The sequence below is a fragment of the Prionailurus bengalensis genome, chromosome E1, assembly GCF_016509475.1.
Source record: "Prionailurus bengalensis isolate Pbe53 chromosome E1, Fcat_Pben_1.1_paternal_pri, whole genome shotgun sequence".
NCBI lineage: Eukaryota > Metazoa > Chordata > Mammalia > Carnivora > Felidae > Prionailurus > Prionailurus bengalensis.
In genome coordinates, this window is record NC_057347.1 from 18,326,098 (window position 1) to 18,348,793 (window position 22,696).

The 22,696-nt window shown below is 38.7% G+C and overlaps 1 protein-coding gene across 2 annotated transcripts in view; it reads right to left on the minus strand.

Moving 5' to 3' along the window:
- Positions 1-22,696, minus strand: part of NLK (nemo like kinase) — a 165,192-nt gene that overhangs the window by 29,201 nt on the left and 113,295 nt on the right. For both annotated transcript variants that reach the window (XM_043583610.1, XM_043583611.1), the window contains exon 4: positions 676-782. In XM_043583610.1, the coding sequence (XP_043439545.1) occupies positions 676-782 (107 nt within the window). The remainder of the gene's footprint in view (positions 1-675; positions 783-22,696) is intronic.

Sequence of the window (22,696 nt, forward strand, 5' to 3'; positions counted from 1 at the left end):
GAGGATATTTTACTAGGTAAGGAAGCTGTTTCAGCTTTAAACAATTCTCCATTTGTAACAGCAAAATTCCGAAGGACACACCTGATGGCCAGAAGAAGCTCCATCAATGTCGGCTCAAACTGCCTCTCCATCAGGTTGGTGCTCTCGAGTGAGCCAGCCTGGAGAATTATTTAGCTGGCTGTTTCTCAGTCTCCTTGATGCTCTGGCTTTAAGAGTCATTTTGTTTTTCTAGAATTGGACGCAGGTACACCAGCCAACACTTTGATCAGGCTTATGTACTGCTGGTTTGAAGAATAAATGTCTGGATGACACAAGTTACTTTTTAATTGAGTTATCTGATGCCAGTCACATATCCCTACTAAAGGCTGTTTAGTGGAAACTTTGTGACAGACCACGGGGTTTGACAAACCCTCTTGCTTATTTACTCCCTAGATTAACCTAGTCATGAATTAGGGCTTTCTCTTCCATCACTGAAAATAAGAACCATTTGGCCACCCTTAAAAAAGCCTCTTATTTAACATCAAGTATAGAGAATATTATATTTGACCTTGGTCAAAAGAAAAAAGTCTTTAGGGAAGAAGAAAGCCTTGGGAGGTCAGATTAAAGTTCAAATGAAAAGCAAAACATTTCACGTATACAGTGACACTACCTTTTTCTTCACAAAGAAAAGCTTACCTCGCAAAATCTGATAAAGAAAAACTTTGACATGATCTGAGCTGAGTGGTTGAGGAGAGACGATAATTTTATGTAGGTCACTCTGCATCAATTCTGTGACAACATATCTTGAAGTTTTAAGTTAAGGAGAGTTCAGAGAATTCAGTCCCAATCCCCTCAAAGTAGGCGCTAGGTCTAAAGAATAACTTCCACTCTTAAGGCTGGAGAAAGTTTAAGGAAAGAAAGCTTCTAGACAGTATGACAAAGGTGAGAATTCCAGCCCTCACAAGATAAAAAATTGCCAAAATTAAAGAATTTACCATTTAAAAGTTAGCAGACATAAACTAAGTGACTCCTCTATAATTAGCATTATAAAAGAAAAATAAGGGTAAATATTTTTTAAATTAAGTTTTTAATTCCAGTGTAGTTAACATACAGTGTTCTATTAGCTTCAGGTGTACAACACAGTGATTCACAGATTCTACACATTACTCAGTGCACATCAGGATAAATGTACTCTTAATCCCCTTCACCAATTTCACCCATCCTCCCCTGTACCAGAGGAGGAGGTAACTGTCCTCTATAGTTAAGATTCTTTTTGCCCCCTTTGTTCATTTGTTTTATTTCTTAAATTCACTATGAGTGATATCATATGGTATTTGTCTTTCTCTGACAGACTCATTTCACTTAGCATTATATTCTCTAGAGCCATCCATGGTTGTTGCAAATGGCAAGATTTCATTCCTTTTTATATTCGATTATATACATTGCATACCCATTTATGTTCCATTATATATATCACATCTTCTTTATCCATTGTATATCACATTATATTCCATTGTATATCCATTTATATTCCTTTATATATATCACATCTTCTTTATCCATTCACCTATCGATGGACAACTTGAGTTGCTTCCATAATTTGGCTATTGTAAATAATGCTGCTATAAACATAGGGGTGCATGTACACTTTTGAATTAGTGTTTTTCTGGGTTTTTTTGGGGGGGGGGTAAATACCCAGCAGTGCCAATCCTGGATTGTAGGGTAGTTCTATTTTTAACTTTTTGAGGAACCTCCATACTGTTTTCTACAGTGGCTGTACGAGTTTGCATTCCCACCAACAGTGCACCAGGGTTCCTTTCTCTCCACACCCTCGCCAACACTTGTTTTTTTTGATTTTAGCCATTCTGACAGGTGTGAGGTGGCATCTCATTGTAGTTTTGATTTGCATTTCCCTGATGATGAGGGATACTGAGCATCTTTTCATGTGTCTGTTGGCCATCTGTATGTCTTCTTTGGAGAAATGTCTGTTTATGTCTTCTGCCCATTTTTAATTGGATTATTTATTTTTTGGGTGTGAAGTTACATAAGTTTTTTATATATATTGGATACTAACCCTTTATCAGATAGGTCATTGGCAAATATCTTCTCAATAAGGGTAAACGTTTTAAATGACAGCCAGGCCAGGAAGAATGTGAAGATCAAAGAGTCTCGGTGTCTATTCAGACATGTTACTGGAGCATCCTGTGAATCCAAACAAGAGAGGGTTGGGGGTCTCACCCTAGGCCACCAAGGTACCAATGGAAAGGATGACAATCTACCCACCAACTGTGGCTTAAGTTACTTTATAAAGTATAATACTCCTAGGGGCGCCTGGGTGGCGCAGTTGGTTAAGTGTCCGACTTCAGCCAGGTCACGATCTCACGGTCCGGGAGTTCGAGCCCCGCGTCAGGCTCTGGGCTGATGGCTCAGAGCCTGGAGCCTGTTTCCGATTCTGTGTCTCCCTCTCTCTCTGCCCCTCCCCCGTTCATGCTCTGTCTCTCTCTGTCCCAAAAATAAATAAACGTTGAAAAAAAAAAAAGTATAATACTCCTAGAAATGTATAAAATGATTAGTTCAAATCCAAGCCTTCCTCCAATCTTAATAATTTGTTATTTAACTTTTTTCTTTTTTTACATTTATGCCTCCCTTATTAAATTTTAAGCTTCCTATGCTTTTTATTTACTCTTATACCTTCAGGGTTTTGTTCGATCAACACATAGTCGATGACCATAGGCTGGAGCATGGGGAGAAATGAAGATGTAGAATTCAACTCTTGTGAATTAACTTTTGCTGTATCTAGAATAGGACAGATTCAGGTCTTACTCCTACCCACAGTTAATGATTCATTACAAATCTCGGTGAATTTTATGATTTAAATTTAACCTTCCTTAAGACAAGGGGTGAGTACCTTTGACTTTGGGAGATTCCTACAGGCTTTAAATTCTTCTGATACCTCGTGAAAGTTAGTTTCATGTTCTGGGTTAAAACACTAAGGCTCCCCTACCCCTGTATAACTGAAAGCGGGAACAGGCAAAGAAAAAAGAAAAAGAAAAGAAAAGAAAAGAAAAGAAAAGAAAAGAAAAGAAAAGAAAAGAAAAGAAAAAGCATAGCTGTTACTGGATTGCAGAGTTATTTTGCTTTCTTACATAGTTCTTCAGATCCTACCTTTCTTCTTCCAGAGCGAGATTATGAAATCTTTTTTAAGGACAACCCATCTGACACCCTGTAAAACACCTTTTGTGCCAGTACTGACTGTCCCACAGCTAGTCCTAGAAGATATAGTCCATCTTAAGGGGCAGCTGTAGTCTTAGTGTGCTTAGCATGAGCTATAAATGAACTAAGAGGGTCCGGGGACTCGTGTTTTAGCATTTACATGCTCACTGTAAGGGTAAATGCTAGGCATAAAAAAATAAAGATGAGAAGGCGTCTGCCTTCAAAACCTACAATAAATTTTTTTAAAAGTGCTATTAGGCTTTGGTTTTTACTTTTATGAACTTTAAAGACTCTTGTAGTAAGTGGTCATTATCTGGGGAGAATGATTTAAAAACACTTCTAATTTAACGTTTTAGCAAAAACAAGTCGTAACAACTTGAGAGTAGGGAGAACTAATTGATAATGCTTTGACACACAATCAAAACACCCTCCTTGAAACATTTAGGTCAAATGGCTTCTAGAACACCTGACTGTTGGCTTTTCTTCTCTCTCACTGGTTGTTCCTTTTCAATCCTCCTTTGTTTTCTTCTCCAATTACTTAATGTTGAAATGTCCCAGGGCTTGGTCCTCTTGTGTTTCCACACGCACTTTCTTGGGCAAGTGGATCCAATCCTAAGACTTTAAATAGCACACTTGCAGATCACTCCCAACGTTGTATTTCTAGTTAATCCTGTTTCCTTAAGTCCAACCCCGTTCATCAAACTGTCTACTCATCATCTCCTCTGGATGTCTAATTGACATCTCAAACTGTCCAAACATGTATTCTCCATCTTTCCCCCACCAAATCACTTTTTCTAGTTGTAGGCTTTCCCACAGAAAACTTATTTTTCCAGCAAGCTGCTCACACCACAAACCACAAACCTTGGAGTTATCCTAGATTTCTCTTTCTCTCTCACTCCACCTCCAATCCATCAGAAAATCCTGTTGGTTCTTTCATAATTTAGCCACAGAATTAGACTACTTCTTATCATGTCCACTGTTACCTCCTATGGCCCAAGACCCCTAGATTTCTAACACACAGGAGACAGAATAAACTTTTGACTGTTACATTTTTATTTTGTCTATACATTGAGTTACTTTATTATATAGAAAACATCATTTTTAGGGTTTTTATATTCTTAGGTTACTTTTACCTGAGGTTTTATTAATCAGATTCTTTCCAAAGAATTATATTCTACTCTATAATGAAGATTAGTGAGGAAATGAGATTTAGCATGCAGAATTTCCTAGGAACAGTTTTCAGTGACATGTTAGAATTGTTCTATAAAATGATACATATCAGTTAAATTATGGTATTATTACCAGGTTTAGATTTAGATTTTCTTCTTAATAGCTTATAAATTTTTACATTTATTTAATTTTGACAGAGAGAGAGAGAGAGAGAGAGAGAGAGAACGAACGTGCAAGCAGGGGAGGGGCAGAGAGAGACACAAAGAATCCAAAGCAGGCTCCAGGCTGTCAGCACAGAGCCTGATGTGGGGCTTGAACCCATGAACCGTGAGATCATGACCCGAGCCGAAGTTGGATGCTTAACCGAGTCACCCAGGCACCCCTTACATTTTTTTCTTTAGTTTTAAACACACAGAAAACTTGGCAGAATTAAACAGTGATCACCCATATATATATACCCACCACCCAGATTCTATACTTAACAATTTGATTTAGTACATGTTTATCCATGGCTCTTTGCATTCATCAATTCACCTTTTTTTGGAGGGGGCTGCATTTCACAGGACAATCTTTTTGTAAATTTTTTTTTTTCAATGTTTATTTATTTTTGGGACAGAGAGAGACAGAGCATGAACGGGGGAGGGGCAGAGAGAGAGGGAGACACAGGATCAGAAACAGGCTCCAGGTTCTGAGCCATCAGCCCTGAGCCTGACGCGGGGCTCGAACTCACGGACCGCGAGATCGTGACCTGGCTGAAGTCGGACGCTTAACCGACTGCGCCACCCAGGCGCCCCCACAGGACAATCTTTTTGAATGACAGCCAGATTATGTCACTCTTCTGCAAAAGCTTATTTCATTTAGAGTCAAAGCCAAAGTCCTTAAAATGTCCTTACATGGCCAGAAATGATCTGGCATCTTACTGCTCTGACCTCCTTTCTTACCATTTTTGCTATTTTGTTATTCTCTAAACATGTTAGACACACTCTGACCTTTGCTCTAGCTGCTCCCTCTGCCTGAATGGGCTTTCCCAGACACCCCGGCTAACTTTCTCACCTCCTTTGTGTTTTTGCTCAAATCTGATCTTTTGAATGAGGCCTACCTTGACCACCCCAGTACCGCACCTTGCATGCTTTATACAACAGCTATCCCCCTGCACATCTCTACCTTTTCTTTTTTCCCTTTAGTACTTCTCCTCCATAATTTACTTATTATGTTTATTGTTTGTTGGCCTCCCCAGTCCTGCTCCATGAGGACAAGAGTTTTTGTCTGTTTTGTTCACAAGTCCATCCCAAACTGTCAGAAACAAATGCCTGCATTACAGTTAAGTCTCCTATAAACATCTGTTGAGTAAATGAACTAATATATACCGAGCACCCACTAGATAAACAATACTCTACTAGTATTTTAAATATATCATCTCATCTAATTTTCATGGCAATCCTACGAGGGAGGTGTTAGTACTTCCAATTACAGATGAGGAAATTGAGGCTACCAGAAGGCAAGTAACCTATCTAAGGTTACACAGTAGTAGAACTCGGTCTTGACTATGTTTAAGATTGTTTCAATGGCTGGGTTTTATCTTCCTTTCTTTTTTTGAGTTATATTTTTAAAAACTGTAATAAAATATACTAAGTGTTTGCTGTGTTTTTTTAATAGAAGAATTTCAGTTAATGAATGCAGAAGCAATGTTAGATGAGTAAAAAAATAAAAATTGCCATTTTTCAACGTCTATGGTATCACCGATACAGGCATCAATTATCAATGGCTGCTAAAACCATTTGAAAGGGACGAGACTGATCAGCATCACCTCAAATCACCACTCAACCTAGCAACACTTAATGTGGGATAAGATATTGTATCTCTATTAAGATGCACACCACTGCCCAGAAAGTATTCAGGTCTTTAAAAAAAAAAACCTTAATACAACGAATCCTCTAGCTCTAATTACTAGTTTACTAGAAACATGGAGAATAAAAGAGCAAGAGACACCATGAAGAAGCAATCAGCTAAACACAATGTGGATCATTCTTCTGAAAAAATTTTTCCAACAAATCAATGACAAAAAAGGGGGGGGGGGTTGGGTAGGTGAGGGGAGGAGAAGGTAGGAATGTTTGGGATAAAATAGTCTCGAGATGTAATAATGAAACACAATATATATGGACTGTGTTTAGAATCTGATTCAAACAAACCTGACTAAAAAAATGATCTTTGAGTGGGACGCCTGGGTGGCTTAGTTGGTTAAGCATCTGACTTTGGCTCAGGTCATGATCTCACGGCTCATGAGCTCGAGCCCCGCATCAGGCTCAGTGCTGACAGCTCAGAGTCTGGAGCCTGCTTCCGATTCTGTGTCACCCTCTCTCTCTGCCCCTCCCCCATTTGTGCTCTTTTCTCTCTCAAAATAAATAAACATTAGAACAAATTAAAAAAAAAAAGATCTTTAAGGAAATCAGGGAATAGTATGGAATTACCTAATTTTATTACGTGTGATAATGACATAATAGGTTTTTAAGACTCTTATCAGTTAGAAATGCAAATTTAAGTATAGGTAAAATAATTTGAAGTCTAGGATCTACTTAAAAAAAATACATTTATTTATGGTTGAGAGAGAGAGAGGGAAGGGGGGAGAGAGGGAGAAGAGTAGGGGAGGGGCAGAGAGAGAGGGAGAGAGAGAATCCCAAGCAGGCTCCACGCACAGCACGGAACCTGACTTGGGGCTCAATCCCATGACCAGGAGATCATGGCCTGAGCCGAAATCAAGAGCTGGATGCTTAACCAACTGAGCCACCCAGGTGCCCTTGAGATCTACTCTAAAATACCTTCAGCCTTCCTTTCCCTGCCCTCAATAAAAAGGGAAAGAGGGTGAGATTGGCAAAATGATGAACAACTGCTGAATGTGGGTAGCAGGTAAATAATAGTTATTATACTACTGTCTCTACTTTTCCGTATTTTTGAAAATTTCCAAAAAAGTTTTTAAAGAAAACCTTCACTGTATAAAACTAGAGAAATACAAGAAAGCCAAGGAATAGAAAAATGACCCAGAATCCTACCTCTTTGAATGAACCTATAACATCTTTGTGAAAATGTTGTACATGCATACACGTATGTATATTTAAAATTGGGACTCTAACATAAACGTGGTGTTGCTGCCTGTTTTCTTAATAAAATACAGCATTTTCTCCTGTTATTAAATATTCTTAAAAAATTAAAAAAATTTTTTTAATGTCTATTTACTTTTGAGACAGAGAGGGACAGAGCGTGAGCGAGGGAGGGGCAGAGAGAGAGGGAGACACACAATTCGAAACAGGCTCCACGCTCTGAGCTGGCAGCACAGAACATGATGCGGGGCTCGAACCCACAAACTGTGAGATCGTGACCTGAGCCGAAGTCAGATGCTCAACCAACTGAGCCACCCAGGCACACCCCCCGCCCCTGCAAATTTTTTTTGACAGAGTCTGTGCATGTGCACGCAAGTGTGTGGAAGGAGCAGAGGGAGAGGGAGAATCTTAAGCAGGCTCCAAGCCCGGTGCAGAGCCTGACAAAGGGACTGATCTCATGACCGCAAGATCACGACCTGAGATGAAATCAAGAGTCGGGACACTTAACCGCCTGAGCCACCCAGGTGCCTTGTTAAATATTCTAATGAAGCAGAATTTTTATGACCATAAAGTGTTCAAATGAATGAGTAGAATTCATTTAACCAACCTATCGTTGTTGAAAATCCAAGTTATTTCTAATTATACTTTAAGCAAACCTGAGATAAACATCACATATCTATGTATCTATATCCTTATGTGAATTGGATTATTTCCTAATATATTCCTTTAAGTGGAATTATGGTGTCGAAGCAGAACATATTACATACGCTTCTTTTTCCCATTTAAAATATCTTGTGAACATCTTTTCATGGTAATCCGGTTCTTTAATATAATTTTAGGTGCTTTAAATAGTATTCCATCTTATGGATTATGTCATGACTTAAGCAATCCCTATCACTGGACATTTAGGTTATTACCGTTTGACTGTAATGTGGCTCTGTGGGAGGGCTTAGAGCTTTACAGTTTTGTGTCATAAGGGGTCTTCGATTATGTATATAGATCCTTTCTCTTGGGTTAATCCATTTCTCTAGAGAAGTCTTCCAAATTTCTGTCTTAGAAGGCACAGGCCAGGCTGCCAGGTTCTGTAGGAGTTGGGGAAGGGGCCAAAGACACGACAGCTCAGCTCATGCTGTCTCCAAGGAATAAAGCTTTGGTCTTCTGCAGGATAGGAAAAGAGTATCTGAATCTTACTATTTCCCTCTTGTATGCACTGAAAATATTTTTCCCCACTAGGAAATCTTTCTGTTCTCTATTTCATCATTTCCACCCACTAGGAACTCTTAATCATAGAGACAAGAAAAAACTTCTATTGGCACCATTAAGCCTTAATCAGAAGTCCCAATATTCTTGAATTGGTTCCAGAAATATCAAGGGGCAAAAACAAAGAAACATTACACATAAAACAACAACAAAACAAAAACAGAGACACGTCATAACTGCTATCACTGTATTAAATGTTGTCAACTTGAGATTTTACTCCAGGGAAAAAAAAAATTCCTAAAGACAGTATGAAGCACTTATCTGTATGGGATGTCAGGCACGTCTGCTGAGTTTGACAACTTTTTGTTCCTGCGAGGATTGAAAAGTTCTTGCACGGAAGTGAAGAGCAGGTTATATTCTACTCTGCCTTTCGTATCTACAAAACTGGGAGCCAAGTTGTGATGCCAGAATCTTTACTGTTAGTAGTGACAGTTGGTATGCAGGCAAGTAGCAGAGAGAAAACATCTAATTTTCAAGTTATCGGGTTGAATTCATATTGCTGGCACTTGAAAAATCTTGCTTTGACTTATAAAAGGAATAAACGATACAAAAGCCAAAAACAGAGAGTAAGTATGAAATAATGTCATATGCTTTCTTCTAACAGAGACTACATTTTCAAAGAAAGGGGAAAAGGAAAACACTGGCTGGCTGGAATGGGTACTGCTCTATAACCAGATATTTTAGAAATAAGTACTCATTTCAGAAAAAAATTCTTACATTTCATTTAGCATTATAAAACATGTATTTCCTGATCAAGGTGTTGTTCACCCTAAATCTACTGGATTTGAACTGACAACACCGGACCACTTTTGACCAAGAAAAACAATTTCATATGGTTTAACCCTACCTAACACAGAGCAAAGTATTACCAGGTGTCAAAAAGCAAGGCATTCAAAATGAATATAAAGCATGATTTCAAATGGTAAAGTCAATTCTTCTCTACTAAGACCACATGCCTATGTGTATAATTTCTCATAAAATATAAACTAGAGGGTATTCCCCCTGTTAAACACAAATGACTAGATTACCACGTCACTGTCCTCAGGATCTGTGAACTTGAAAACTCTTTCATTCAACTGCCTGTTGTAATACTTAAGAAAAGAGAGGGTCGCCTGGGTGACTCAGTCTTCCGGGCGTCTGACTCAGCTCAGGTCACAATCTCATGGTTTGTGGGTTTGAGCCCCGCATTGGGCTCTCTGCTGTCGGCACGGAGCCTGCTTTGGATCCTCTCTCTCTCTCTCTCTCTCTCTCTCTGCCCCTCCCCTGCTTGCAAGCACACACTCTCTCTCTTAAATAAATAAACATTAAAAAAAAAAAAGGAGTATACCTCTGCTGAAGATGACAAGCTGACTTAAAAGAAAATGGGGTAGAGCACTGAGTAATGCAGAGAATTGCTGAATCACTATATTGTACACCTAACATACATATTGTAAACTAACATAACACTCTATGTTACCTACATTTGAATTCAAATAAAAAACTTAATAAAAACAAAAAAAAGTGAATGGGGGTAGGTTAATAAACTTAAATTAACCGGAAAGTCTAGGGCAAAAACCACACAAAGCTCCTGTCCACCTTTACCATTTTGCTTATTACCTCTGTGCAGAGATGCTTTCCTCTCCTCTAAAATCTTTTCTATTTAAAAATTTTTTTATTTATTTTTGAGAGAAAGAGACAGAAAACGAGCAGGAGAGGGGCAGAGAGAGAGGGAGACACAGAATCGGAAGCAGGCTCCAAGCTCTGAGCTGTCAGCACAGAGCCCAACGTGGGGCTCGAATCAACGAACCGTGAGATCATGACCTCATGACCGGAGCTGAAGTCGGACGTTTAACTGACTGAGCCACCCAGGCGCCCTTCCTCTAAAATCTTTTTAAACATAAAAGACTGAAAAATTTTAAATGTATTATTTTTATAAAGTGAGTAAATAGGCTACTCTGCAGAGAATAAGTTTTATCAAGCTTTAGTTTAGCAAAGTAAATCCTTCAGGGGAAATACATTTTTCACTCCACAAATAAAGGAGTTTTTTCCTCACAGAAAACAAGCCAACAAACAGGCCAACCTTTAAAAATTTGATTTCTCTGTACAATACAATTCCTGAATTTGAAGATTTAACAGTATAGCTTCAGAAATTTAGAAGCAACACACACCACTTTATGATAAGGTTTCTGCTTTGCTCCAGCAGAAATTCTCTGAAGTCTCAATCCCCAGCATAATGTCTCCCAGATGTCTCAACTAGTTGCCATGCCAACTAAAGCAGCTTAAATTAAATGAGGGCCTGAAAAAGCACCTGCATCTCTCCAGGTCTGTTGCGCATTAAATAAAGCTCTCTTGACAGGGACTCAGAGGTGCCATTAACTTGAACAGCAGCTATCTGATTATTGTTTCTGAGTAATTTAATGAGGGTCTCCAAACAAGAGGGAAAACAGGGTACTCTTTCCCTCTCTTGGTCCTTCTAAATGGGACAGCCTCTCCAACAGCTGGTGTACCCCCTGGGTCAATGACTCTGCTATGGCCTCTTAAGTTACCTTTGGGTAAAGATAAAATATAGGATTAACGTTAGCGTTTTCAGGAGAATATTAACAGATTAACCATTTTCCCCTATTAAAACTCATCGTTAAAAACATGATCATAAAAAACACCACACGGTATGGCAACCTCAGAGTGATTTGAACAGCCCTGTTAGAAAATAAATTGCTGCTGATTGCAGCAATTAGTTAACTAGCTCCGCAAAATATGGATTTCAAAATGTACTGATTTGCTTCAGAAAAATGAATGATGCAAATTAACAATTATAAATTCAAGGGTGGGGGGGATGCTGCTCTGATGCCTCGGGTGCCCAAGGGAAACAACAGTGTTTCCACGCTGTTTTAAAGAGCTTTTTGTTGCCGATGTTGTTACTATTGCTAATGTGGACATTTAGAAGGTGATTTTTAACGGGGTAGAAAACAGTCCTTTTGCTGCTTTCTCAAATATTATTAGCCACCGGGGTATATTAGTTAATAGAAATAAAAACTTGGCCAGAGAGGTTATGTGATTTACCCAAGGTCACATTCTGGTATGTAAAATGCCAGAACTACCTCTGGTTTCCCAGCTCTTGGTCCAGGGAGTCTCGACCCCACCAACCTGGTTCCCATAGGAGCCTTCCTACTATCATTCCCATGTCTTACCGACCAGTATCATCACAGAATGCAGATTACTTTGAAATAAAGAAAAGCTGACTTTTTTTTTTTTTTTGGAGAACAAGAGTAAGAGAGAGCGTAGGCTCTAAATTCCAATAGCTAGAGATTTAGATCTTTAAACATGTGAGGAAACTGGGGCACCTGCCTGGCTCCGTTGGTAGGGCATGCGACTTGATCTCAGGGTTGTGAGTTCGAGCCCCACATTGGGTGTAGAGATTACTTAAAATCTTAAAAATAAGATAAATGCGAGAAAACCATCAAGATTTCTTTAGCTCCTACTGAATTTCTAAATTAGATGCACATTCTAATTGGCAATTTGCCTCTATCTGTAAAAACACATACATTTGGTTTCCTTAAAATGGTTTATTTTAAAAAATTATTTTTATTTTTTTTATTAAAAAAAGGTTTATTTATTTTTGAGAGAGAGAGAGAGAGAGAGAGCAAGCAGGGGAAGTGCAGAGAGAGAGGGAGACAGAATCCCAAGCAGGCTCTGCATTGTCAGCACTGAGCCTGATGCAGGGCTTGAACCCATGAACTGTGAGATCATGACCTGAGCTGAAACCAAGAGTAAGACGCTTAACCCACTGAGCCACCTAGGCGTCCCTAAAAAAATTTTTTTTAAACACATGAGAAACAATAAAAATAAAAGCAATGAACACTTACTGAGTTCTTACTATGTGCCTGGCACGTTCTAAACACTTTGAATTATCTCAAGGAATTCTCACAACACAAGTCACAGGCTATTATTATAAAGAACTAATTGTTCTCTTTGTGATTTTGAGTCTTTCCTTTTGGAAGAACTGAATCCGAAGATGTCTGAAGTAATTGCTCAAATGCACACAAGTACTCTTAATTCATTTCTTCTAGCGCCTGAATTAGTCTTAGTTCTGTCGCTAGTAGGCCAGAGCCTCAAGTAAGAAACAACCCTACAATTTGCTGAGGGATTATCTCAGTTTGCTGAGAAGTATTTTGAGTCTCCTGTATGCCACTTTTAACACAGGTCACCTCATTCAATCCTCCTAGCAACCGGGGACTATTCCCATGTAACAGATATAGACTGGGGGTGAGGAATGTCAGGCCGACAGGCTAAATAATTACATTCCTTTTGCCAACAGAAAAATAAGACAAAAGTTAAAAAATCACAGAGGCAACTTTTTCTACCTGACATTCTTTGCCTCTCTTTCCACCTCCTGAATATTCCACTTCCTTCAAGTCTTACTCTTCTTACCCTTCTTTAGTCAAGTTATAAAGCTAAAATTGATATTCAATAAATATTTTCCAGTACCTGTGAATCATATATGCTTACTTGAAATAGCTTCTTGAACAGCTTCATGTTCCCTATTAATTTCTTTAAATAGAGGAGAACTTAAATTAGCTTATGTGTATATGTTAGCCTATTATTCATATATATGTTCACATATATATATATATATATATATATATATATATATATAAAAATAAGAGGAATCCCTGGCTAACATACTGCGTGTGGGGGCTGGGCTAGCAGCCCTGGACAAGAAATGGGAGGGGAAAAAAAGTCTGCATTAGAGACTGCTAGAAATATAGGCCAGGCCTTTGGTGGGCAGGCTAAGTTGAAAAGAGAAGATTGAGGGGCGGTTGGATGGCTGAGTCAGTTGAGCATCCAACCCTTGATTTTGGCTCTGGTCATAATCTTACAGTTTGTGAGTTCAAGTCCCGCATCGGGTTCTGCACTGACGACAGTGTGGAGCCTGCTTGGGATTCTCTCTCTATGCCCATCTCCCATCTGTGTGGTCTTTCTCTCTCTCTCTCTCTCTCAAAATAAATATATAAACTTAAAAAAAAAAGAAAGAAAACATACGTTTGGGAATTATTAGATACGGTAAGAAATAATCTGTACTTTCTATTAAATGAAACCTGCCACAGATGAGATACTGATTTTGCTTTTGGTTATAATCTCCCTTTGCACAGCATTTTTCTTTTTCTATTAAAAAACATTTTTTTCATTTCTTTCCTTCTTTTATTTAAAAATCCTGGATACTGAAATTATGGAAGTACGTTGCCAAGAGTTGTAAGTTCAACCTCAACATCATGACACTCTTTAGAATAATGCACATCACTGTCATTAGCAGAGTTTTTAGTGCATTGCACCCAAATTTAACATGCACGACACAATGCTCGACTTCCCCGAAAGTTGCTGAGGATGAAAATATGCTCATGAAGGACAGAGACCAAAGCAGGAAAAAAGCAAAAATAAGGAATCTTCTAACATTCCTTAGAAGAAATGAGGTGGGAATATAGAAGAGATACCAGAAAGGCAGACAAAAGGGAAGTATTTATGACTAAAACAAGTTTTAGGGTGCCTGCGTGGCTCAGTGGGTTAAGCGTCTGACTTTGGCTCCGGCCATGATCTCATGGTTCATGAGTTCTAGCCCCACATCGGGCTCTCTGCTGTCAGCACGGAGCCTGCTTCAAATCCTGTTTCTCTTTCTCCCTGCCCCTCCCTGGCTGCTTGCATACACACTCTCTCTCTCAAAAATAAAAAAAAAAAACATTAAAAAAAACCCCACCAAAACCCAACCAGTTTGGGGCACGTGGGTGGTTCAGTCGGTTAAGCATCCAATTTCAGCTCAGGTCACAATCCCGAGGTTTGTGAGTTGGAGCCCCACGTCCGGCTCTGTGCTGACTGCTCAGAGCCTGGAGCCTGCTTCGGATTCCGTGTCTCCCTCCCTCTCTGGCCCTCCCCCACGCGTGCTCTATCTCTCTCTGTCCCCGAAGTAAACAAACATTAAAAACAAAAAAACAGTTTTGCACAATTTTCTTTGATGCAAAAATGATTATGGGCAAGAAGAACAGGAAATTCATCTAGAGCCTGGCAGTCAACTATACCCTCAATGGTAGGACTCCCTGACCCCTTGCTCCAATTAAAACAAATCTGTACCATGATCAGTATTTGCTTGACCCACCCATCTCTATGATCTATTTTAGGAAGTAATTTAAGAATGCATGATAATCAGCCGCATGCCAGAAAACCTGACTACTCCAACTGTCAAAGGTAATTCTGCAGAAAAAGCTACACAATCACCACAGAAACAAATGCTGACACCAAATTCTGACCTTCAATTAGGAGTCAGATGATTGACTCCTTTTCTGTTTTTAGGAGGTCATGATTATTCAAGCAGTCTCAGAGGCTACAGGACTGGTGCCAGCAGCATCTTTGTGTAACCATCATCATTAGCATCAATAAATACCGACTGGGCACCAAGTGGGTGTAGAAGGCTTGCTAACTCCATGACAACACAGAGAAAAAAGATGGACGAATGCAAGGCAACATACAAGAGGTCAGAAGGGACTGAGATGAGCTGTAAACATCAAGTAGAGAAAACAAGGAAGCAAAAAGATATTTAATGTACTGTACATGGCCACAGAAGCTTGACTGAAAAAGAAAAATACTTATTGAGAAAAAAAAAAGCTCCTATTTGTCGAGAGTTTTCTATGTGCTAAGCCCCCAGCTTTAAATTTACTTAGCCTCATGTACTCTTAATTGCTCTAAGAAAGAAATCCTATCGTGATTCCCATTTTACAAACTAGTGTGCAGCAGAGTGAATACAAGATCCTGGCCTTTGTTCTGAACTTGTACTGTCTTTCAAAAGATAAACTTTGGGGTAAAGGGGAAGGAAATAATTCTACTTCCGAAGAGAGAAGGCCAGGAAGCTGGTTTTTACAATGAGGAGGTAAAGGAATTCAGGCAGTGGGAGGCGGCGTGGTGTAGGTTTTGGGATGAAAGACTAGGTTAGATTGTCAACTGCTACTTACTGGCTTAATAACATCAGGCAAGCTAACGAAATCCTCAGAGTTTGTTTCTGCGTTTATAAAATAGGGACAATGAAATCTACTACACAGGGTTACTGCCAGGGTTTAGATGTTGTATGTGAATCATATATAAATGTCTGGCAACCGAGGGAACAGGGAGATTACTTGGGTAGCTGTTATCACCATCACTGTTACAGGAGGGAGGAAGGATACTGAATTTATTAAATATCAATATGCCAGGCACTGTGCCAAATGTGTTACATACACTAATTTGTTTATTCCTTGCAACAGTCCTTTGAAGAAAAATATTATCTCCGTTTATCATTGAGAAAACTGAGGCTCAGGGAAAAGTATCATGTAACTTTTGAAGGTCAAAAAGCTAAAAGAGAGGAGGGGAAATAAGGAGATGAATTCAGGAATGCCCAATATCAAAGTTCATGCCTTTGCCAAAATGTATGACCATGTTCTTATTTTTCCTCACATTTCCCCCTCCCTGAAGAAAAAAAAAGCCAAAAGAATGTTAGTACAAAAAAACCCAACCAACCAACCAACCAACCAACCAACCAACCAACCAAACAAACAAACAAAAACCACAAAAACACAAAACAGGCAACCGGTTGAAAAAGTTCCTTTAAGCTACTGATCTTAAAAGGAAAGATTAGGCAATCTCTTAAGGATATCAGTGCTGAAGAGGAAAGTTTTATTCACTTATGAAATGGGGTCTGGTGGTTTTCTGGCACCAAAAAATAGTATGTCGATGATAGTCACATTCTTTCATATGAGGACATAAAAACCTTTTAGATCAAGAAAAGTTTTCTACAGGGCATATAATTTTTGAGAGAGACCTAGGGTTGGTTTTGGACAGACTGGAAACTCAAGGGAACAATTATAAAAGTGCTAATCTTTGTTAGACTTTTGAGACCCTTTTACGCAGGGACCCTGGTTCTGGTAAAGGGCTTCTAGTAATAGGTTTCTCAGTCTGGAGCTCAGGGTGGTAAAAATTAGTAACTGATCAGTATTCCACATATCCAAAAACAAACAAACAAACAAACAAACAAACAAACAACACATGCACACAAAACAAAACTTCGCTCAGCTCATACATAATATACTTCCTTTGGAAAACAGCCACCTCGACCTAATCCTATTTTCTACCATCTGATTCTCTTGCCACCTTTAAGCAAGGTATCAATAAGAGGAAAAGACTATCAATTAAACATGCAATTATTAAGCCCATTACCAACTGTACAAATCAGTGCTCTTAATATTTAATAATGACACCAATAGAGTATGCAGAGAGCAAACGACCACAGTAAGTAGTACATAAAGAAATTGTATCTGGCTAAAATTCAGATTCGTGCTAGTGTGCTGTAGCTCCATTAAGTTCCCTGAAGTACTGCTCTCAAATAAATTGAGTTGGTAGCAGGAGACTCAGCTGGTCTATGAAGTGGCTAAAAGCCCCACTGCTTCCCCATATCCTCCAATTAAGGCAGGTCTGATATATTTAGTGGCTTCTGAAACCTCTGGGTCTCCAGGTAACACATGCCTCCTAGTGTCTACCAACCTTAAAAAATAGAAATAAAGTCAGAACAGTGGGATATACAAAAAGATCAAATAAACAGTCCTGTGAGCCTCCCTAAATTCTCACACCTGAATTAAATATGTCAAGAGGCTAATAATCAGAAGGTTAACCAGAAGGTTAAGCAGTTCAGGAGAACGATAATGGGGTTATGAGGCTTTTCAGCAGCTCAAATTAGGTGTGGCTTTGTTGTCATCCAATATTACCCTCTAAGAGTTGGAAAGCCTGACAGCATTTCATTCCAACCAGCTGGGAAGTTTTAGAGACATATTTATTTTTTGATGGAGAGGTGAAAAGACTAGATTCAACCTTTCCTTTTTTTTTTTTGCTTCACCTGGAACACAGGTGTTTCAAAAAGAGCTGGTGTGAATAATTTGCTCTATCTATAGTGATTCTCTTCAAAGCAGAGGGAAAAAAAATTCCACTGTGAGTTGGAACTTTTAACTGTTCTTTAAAACAACCTAAGGATTTGCTAGTACGCTAAAGCCTGAGTAACCTTTATGCAGGCAGGAAGGGACAGACAATACTAGGAGACGTAACTATAGGACATAAAAAAGCGAATAGTTCTTGGGATGGTGGGCTGAAGGAGGAAATGATGTCATTTCTTTCTAATTAATAGGAAAGGTTTGGTAAAGGTACTGAAAAAAGCACTCAGAAAGATAATGTGGATGCAGTCTGGGTGGAAGGCTTGGAGGTGCTGAAGATTTGTATGCTGGGAAGAGGATGCCAGGTAAGGAGACATGAGGTACTGAGGTTAACAACAGTTCACATATTATTATTTTAAAAAAATCCTCTCTGAAAACAGGCTATGCTTGTTATTGATAGGCCATTATTATCAAAGTCCATTTGTCTGTGATGAGCACTTGCTAATGTCGTCTGTTGGTTGTTGGCAGTCGCTTGACATGCTTTGCTTGTACCAGAAAACTCATAGGAATTCCTACTGTGTGTCAGCTTTAATAAGTTCTCCTCTATAAGGCCTTCCCTTACTACTTTTATAGCGCTTATTAACTTCCAGGCACTATTTTAAGTCAGTCACTCTATCCCAATCTATCCCAAAATAACTCTCTGAGGTAGGAACCATTATTATTCCCATTTTATTAACCAGGAAATTGAGGCACAGAGAGGTTACAAGGTCACACAGGTAGTAAGAGGCAAAGCCAGAATTCAAATCTAGGTAATCTGGCTCCAGACTCCATGCTCTTTGCCACTACAACAGATTTTCTATTATGTCAAGCTAGCAGAATGCTGACTAGGTAGGCCCTGAACTATCATAAGGGCTTTGAAATAAACAGAGGATGACGACCCTTGTTCTTGTTTCATGATGTGCTAGGAGGCCATTACACTCAAGACTGCTACTGTCGGGCAACAGAACAAGGGATGATGAAGAGTATGGCAGGAAGAAGGATGGAGAAGGGGGCTGATTTTAGAGTGCTGTTATTTAGGCTCTAGTATCAAGAATATTAATTTAGGCTCTGGTATCTAGTATTGAGAGCTTTGTAGGGAGAAGAAATGGAGACACTCACTAGTCAGTTTCCTAATGTAACAATCTTCTAAGAATATGAGATAAAGGTCAATATTCCACATTCCCATATCCAGGCCTGCCAAGCAGTCTGACTTCACTTGTTCCCACCTCTCAGACAAAAGAGAAAGAATAAAGCCGATTCTTTACACAGCTTCTACTATCAATAAACACTGGGAGAATTTATAAGCTATTAGGAATAAATGCTTACTATAAATGACAAGGTGTTGTGCAAACATGTCATAAAACAGCACTGCTAAACAAGCACTTCAATAACAGAGAGCTAATCATCCTGGACAGCCCAAGTTGTGTATAAATGTGAATACTTGTGATACGGTCTTATGTAAAAAAACCCCAAAAAACAAACAAACCCACCTATCAGGTTCAAAAAACTCTTACCGTCTGGAGTTCAGAACTATAGCAGTCTGGTCTGCCTGCTCAAGGGAACTGAACTCTGAGAATACATTTAATGCTTTATGTGCAATGAGTAACTGATTTTGTATGAAAAATTATTAATGATATGTTAAAAGCTTTCAGAGAACAAAATAAGGCTATTTAACTGGTTTAGCTGGACTGGGAGAAGAAAACGGAGAACTTGTGTCAAATTATTTCCTACCGACTGAATATGGACAGAAAGCTTTGAAAACACAATTTTAATGCCTAAACAGTCTTTACTGACTTGAGATAATGAAAACTGGATCATTCTTTCTTCCACTGCGTATTGGACAAAACTAACTCTAAGCCAGACCAAAAAGAAATCTTGCAATATTAAACATTTATCAAATAGGTGTCCATGAATTCTCTTATATGAAAAGTCCAAGAATGACAGTGAAAACATGCTTAAACCCACATTAAGCACTAATTCTGAAATCCGGTCATTCCTATTTGAAAGAAGGCAATCTCACAACCATAAATATGTGAGACTTAACAGACTCACATTTTTTTCTTCCAAACTCAGGTCCACAGCGGAGGGAAATTTCAACCTAGATCTCAGATATGTAACTGTCTCTGAAATAAAAATGAGGGCCTTAAATAGCATGGATAATGAAAATCTGGTTTATGGATATTGTTGATTTCAAACAATGCTTTCCATGTGGAAGAAAAACAGCAATGCATCACAGAGAGAATTGCTTTCTCTTGTAACAAATGGTCAGCCCTAAATCTCATCATCTTCTTTGCAACAAAAAGCATGGGCGCCTTTGCAACTAGAAAAAAAAAAAAAAAATCAGTGTGTGCTTCAATTAGAATCACTGACCTTTTCTGAAGCCTGCCTGTGCTTCTCTATAGAAATCAATGGAATAAAAGGTCACGTTGTTAAAATGTTTGAATACAACATTCTCTTTCCCAGGCAAAGGCAAATTCCTTTTCTTTTTAGGGCAATTAATCTGTTGTATATAGAATGTCAAAAATTAAAACTACCTTTAATTTGCAATTTAAAACTAATTAAAAAAAATCAATTCTATCACCAGAAAAAAGGAAAAATCACAGGAAAGCTACATTCTACATACTTCATTTTACATACTCTGTCATAGCCCCAGAAGGCCCTATTGGCTAAGTCCTTGTCACTAAGGCTATACAATAGCCTTGCAATAAAACACGTGCAATAAAACAGAAAAAGCATCCTAGAGAAAAAGATGTTACTTCAAATCTCAGTTCTCTTCTTTCCAAAGTGCCCTGAAGAAGTCAAAGGCAAGCTCTGTCTGCCAAATGTAGATGGCAAAGCTTGGCGATTACTAATTTTCCACCATCATAACCCTCCAAAGCAAATGCACATTCACACAAAAACAGAGATTAAGAGTCAAGAAACAAACCAAAAGAAATGACTGGAATAGTCATTATTTTTTTCTGAACTTAAAAAAAAAATCTTTGAAAGAAGTGCCTTTACCTAGATTTTATAAACATTTTGCTTCTCCAGTTTTTTTAATTCATGAAGAGAAAGGGCAAATTCTTCGATCACCTCTTAATCCATTCAGAGGATAAACACACCGATCAGTCATATAAACTGCATCATGCTTCTTACTGCCACTACAACAAATCTCAAAACTTTCTCTAAGAGACACCAAGCCTTCAAATTAGATCCACCAACCTTTCCTAATGGGTCTAAAAAACTTACTTCTGTGTCCAGACAATCTGGTTTCAAATACCCTCCTGCCCAACAGAATTTGAGAGCAATTTACTCCAGGCTCATCTATTGTAAAGCTGCAAGAATGATGTCATTAAAACCTGAGAGCGGACTGCAATCAGTGGTATAAACCACCACAAGCAGCATTGTGAAGGGAAGAACAAGCCTCTCAATATGCCAAGCTACAGATGCTTCCTTACCTACCCAGTGCTACCCATCACCAATGAAATTCACTTCTGGTTAAAGGTTTTAAAAGACAAAGTTATTATAAGGAACTAGTTATGAAGGGCGGGGAGGATTCAAAATATACGGAGAACAAAAATCTGTAAGAAGAATCTAGGAGAAGTATATCAGGGAAGTCTGTTTCTCAATACTTTCTATGGCAGTAAGAGATGAAATAAAATGGCGGTCCATTTAAAGGGGGGGGGGGTCTGCCTCTGTGTTAAGATGTAGTATCTGCTATATGTCAATTATATCTCAAAAAAAAATGTGTAAGAAAAAAAGACCTAATATCTGACATAGAGCCTTATCCATTTGTTCCCACTTGTCCCCACTTTCTAACATTTATGTAATGAACGTTCTATTATACACTTAGATGTGACACCTGTTAGCACTGCTCCACACTATTAGAAAAGAAAGAGCTACCCGGACCCACAAACAAAACAGATACTGCCTAAAATTTTGTGAAAAAATAAAAATACAACTGGAAATACTGAACATATATTTATTAGACTAATAGATCACTGATCTTGTATGGATCCTATAAGAAAGGACTAGAGAAAATGTTTTATTCTATGAAAATTTTAAGTACCAGGTAAGTCTTCCAAACTCTTTTTTGGGGGAGGTGGGGAGAGAAGGGCAGAGCCGTTTTTTCTGCTCAAGAAAATCTGGTTACGATCTTTAGTGTTAAACTGATTAATATTAAAATTATTTGAAATTCATCAACCATCCCCAATTGAACCATGAACCCCTTAAAGGTAACAGCAATGGCCATTATGCTTTATACTACCTGCTGGTACCTCTTTCCTGAGGGTAAAGGTCTAAAGTTAGGGCACAAAATGAACACTGAGTATCACAAAAAGTCATCTGGGAAGATGCCATGTTGGAAGCCAATACATCAAACTCACATTAAATCCAACAGTATAGTGTTCTCTGGTATCGAAACAGAGGGCTGTTTTCTTTGACCGAACCCTGTATGAAACAGCTGGCTCTTGTTAAGGGGTCATACTGTATAAAACTACCTCTCTCAGCACCAGTATCATGCTCAGTTTGGTGACATTCTCTCACTAGGGGAAGCCTATGGGAGCTGAAATTACCTGAGGGAACACCACATTCTTGATTCTGAGCTCATGCTCACTCTGAAAAATGAGCTAAATGAATGGAATTGGACATAAACGAATTCTCTCTCTCTTCATCATGTTTAAAAAGTCAAAGAATGAACAAAGCAGAGATTTTGGGTGACTGATTCCAGGCCTCGAGTCAAAGACTATACACATGGCTTTAAACTTTGATACTTACACTTTAAATTCTGCCCTTTACACCAATGGTGTGTCAGAATGAAAAAAAAGTTAGAATATATTCTATTTGAGGCAAAAAGTTCCAACTTTCTTAAAGCCTAAACAGAGGATGAATTATGTCTTTTGAAGACTGGTAGATCAATCACAGTCGATTTGGTCATCAAAAAGCATTTATGGTCCATACATGAAGAGCAGCGACATGATTCTGAGGAGCAGTCTCCACTTAAAGAACTAACAAGTAGAGACCAAGTAAGCTGCTTCCATCTCGCCT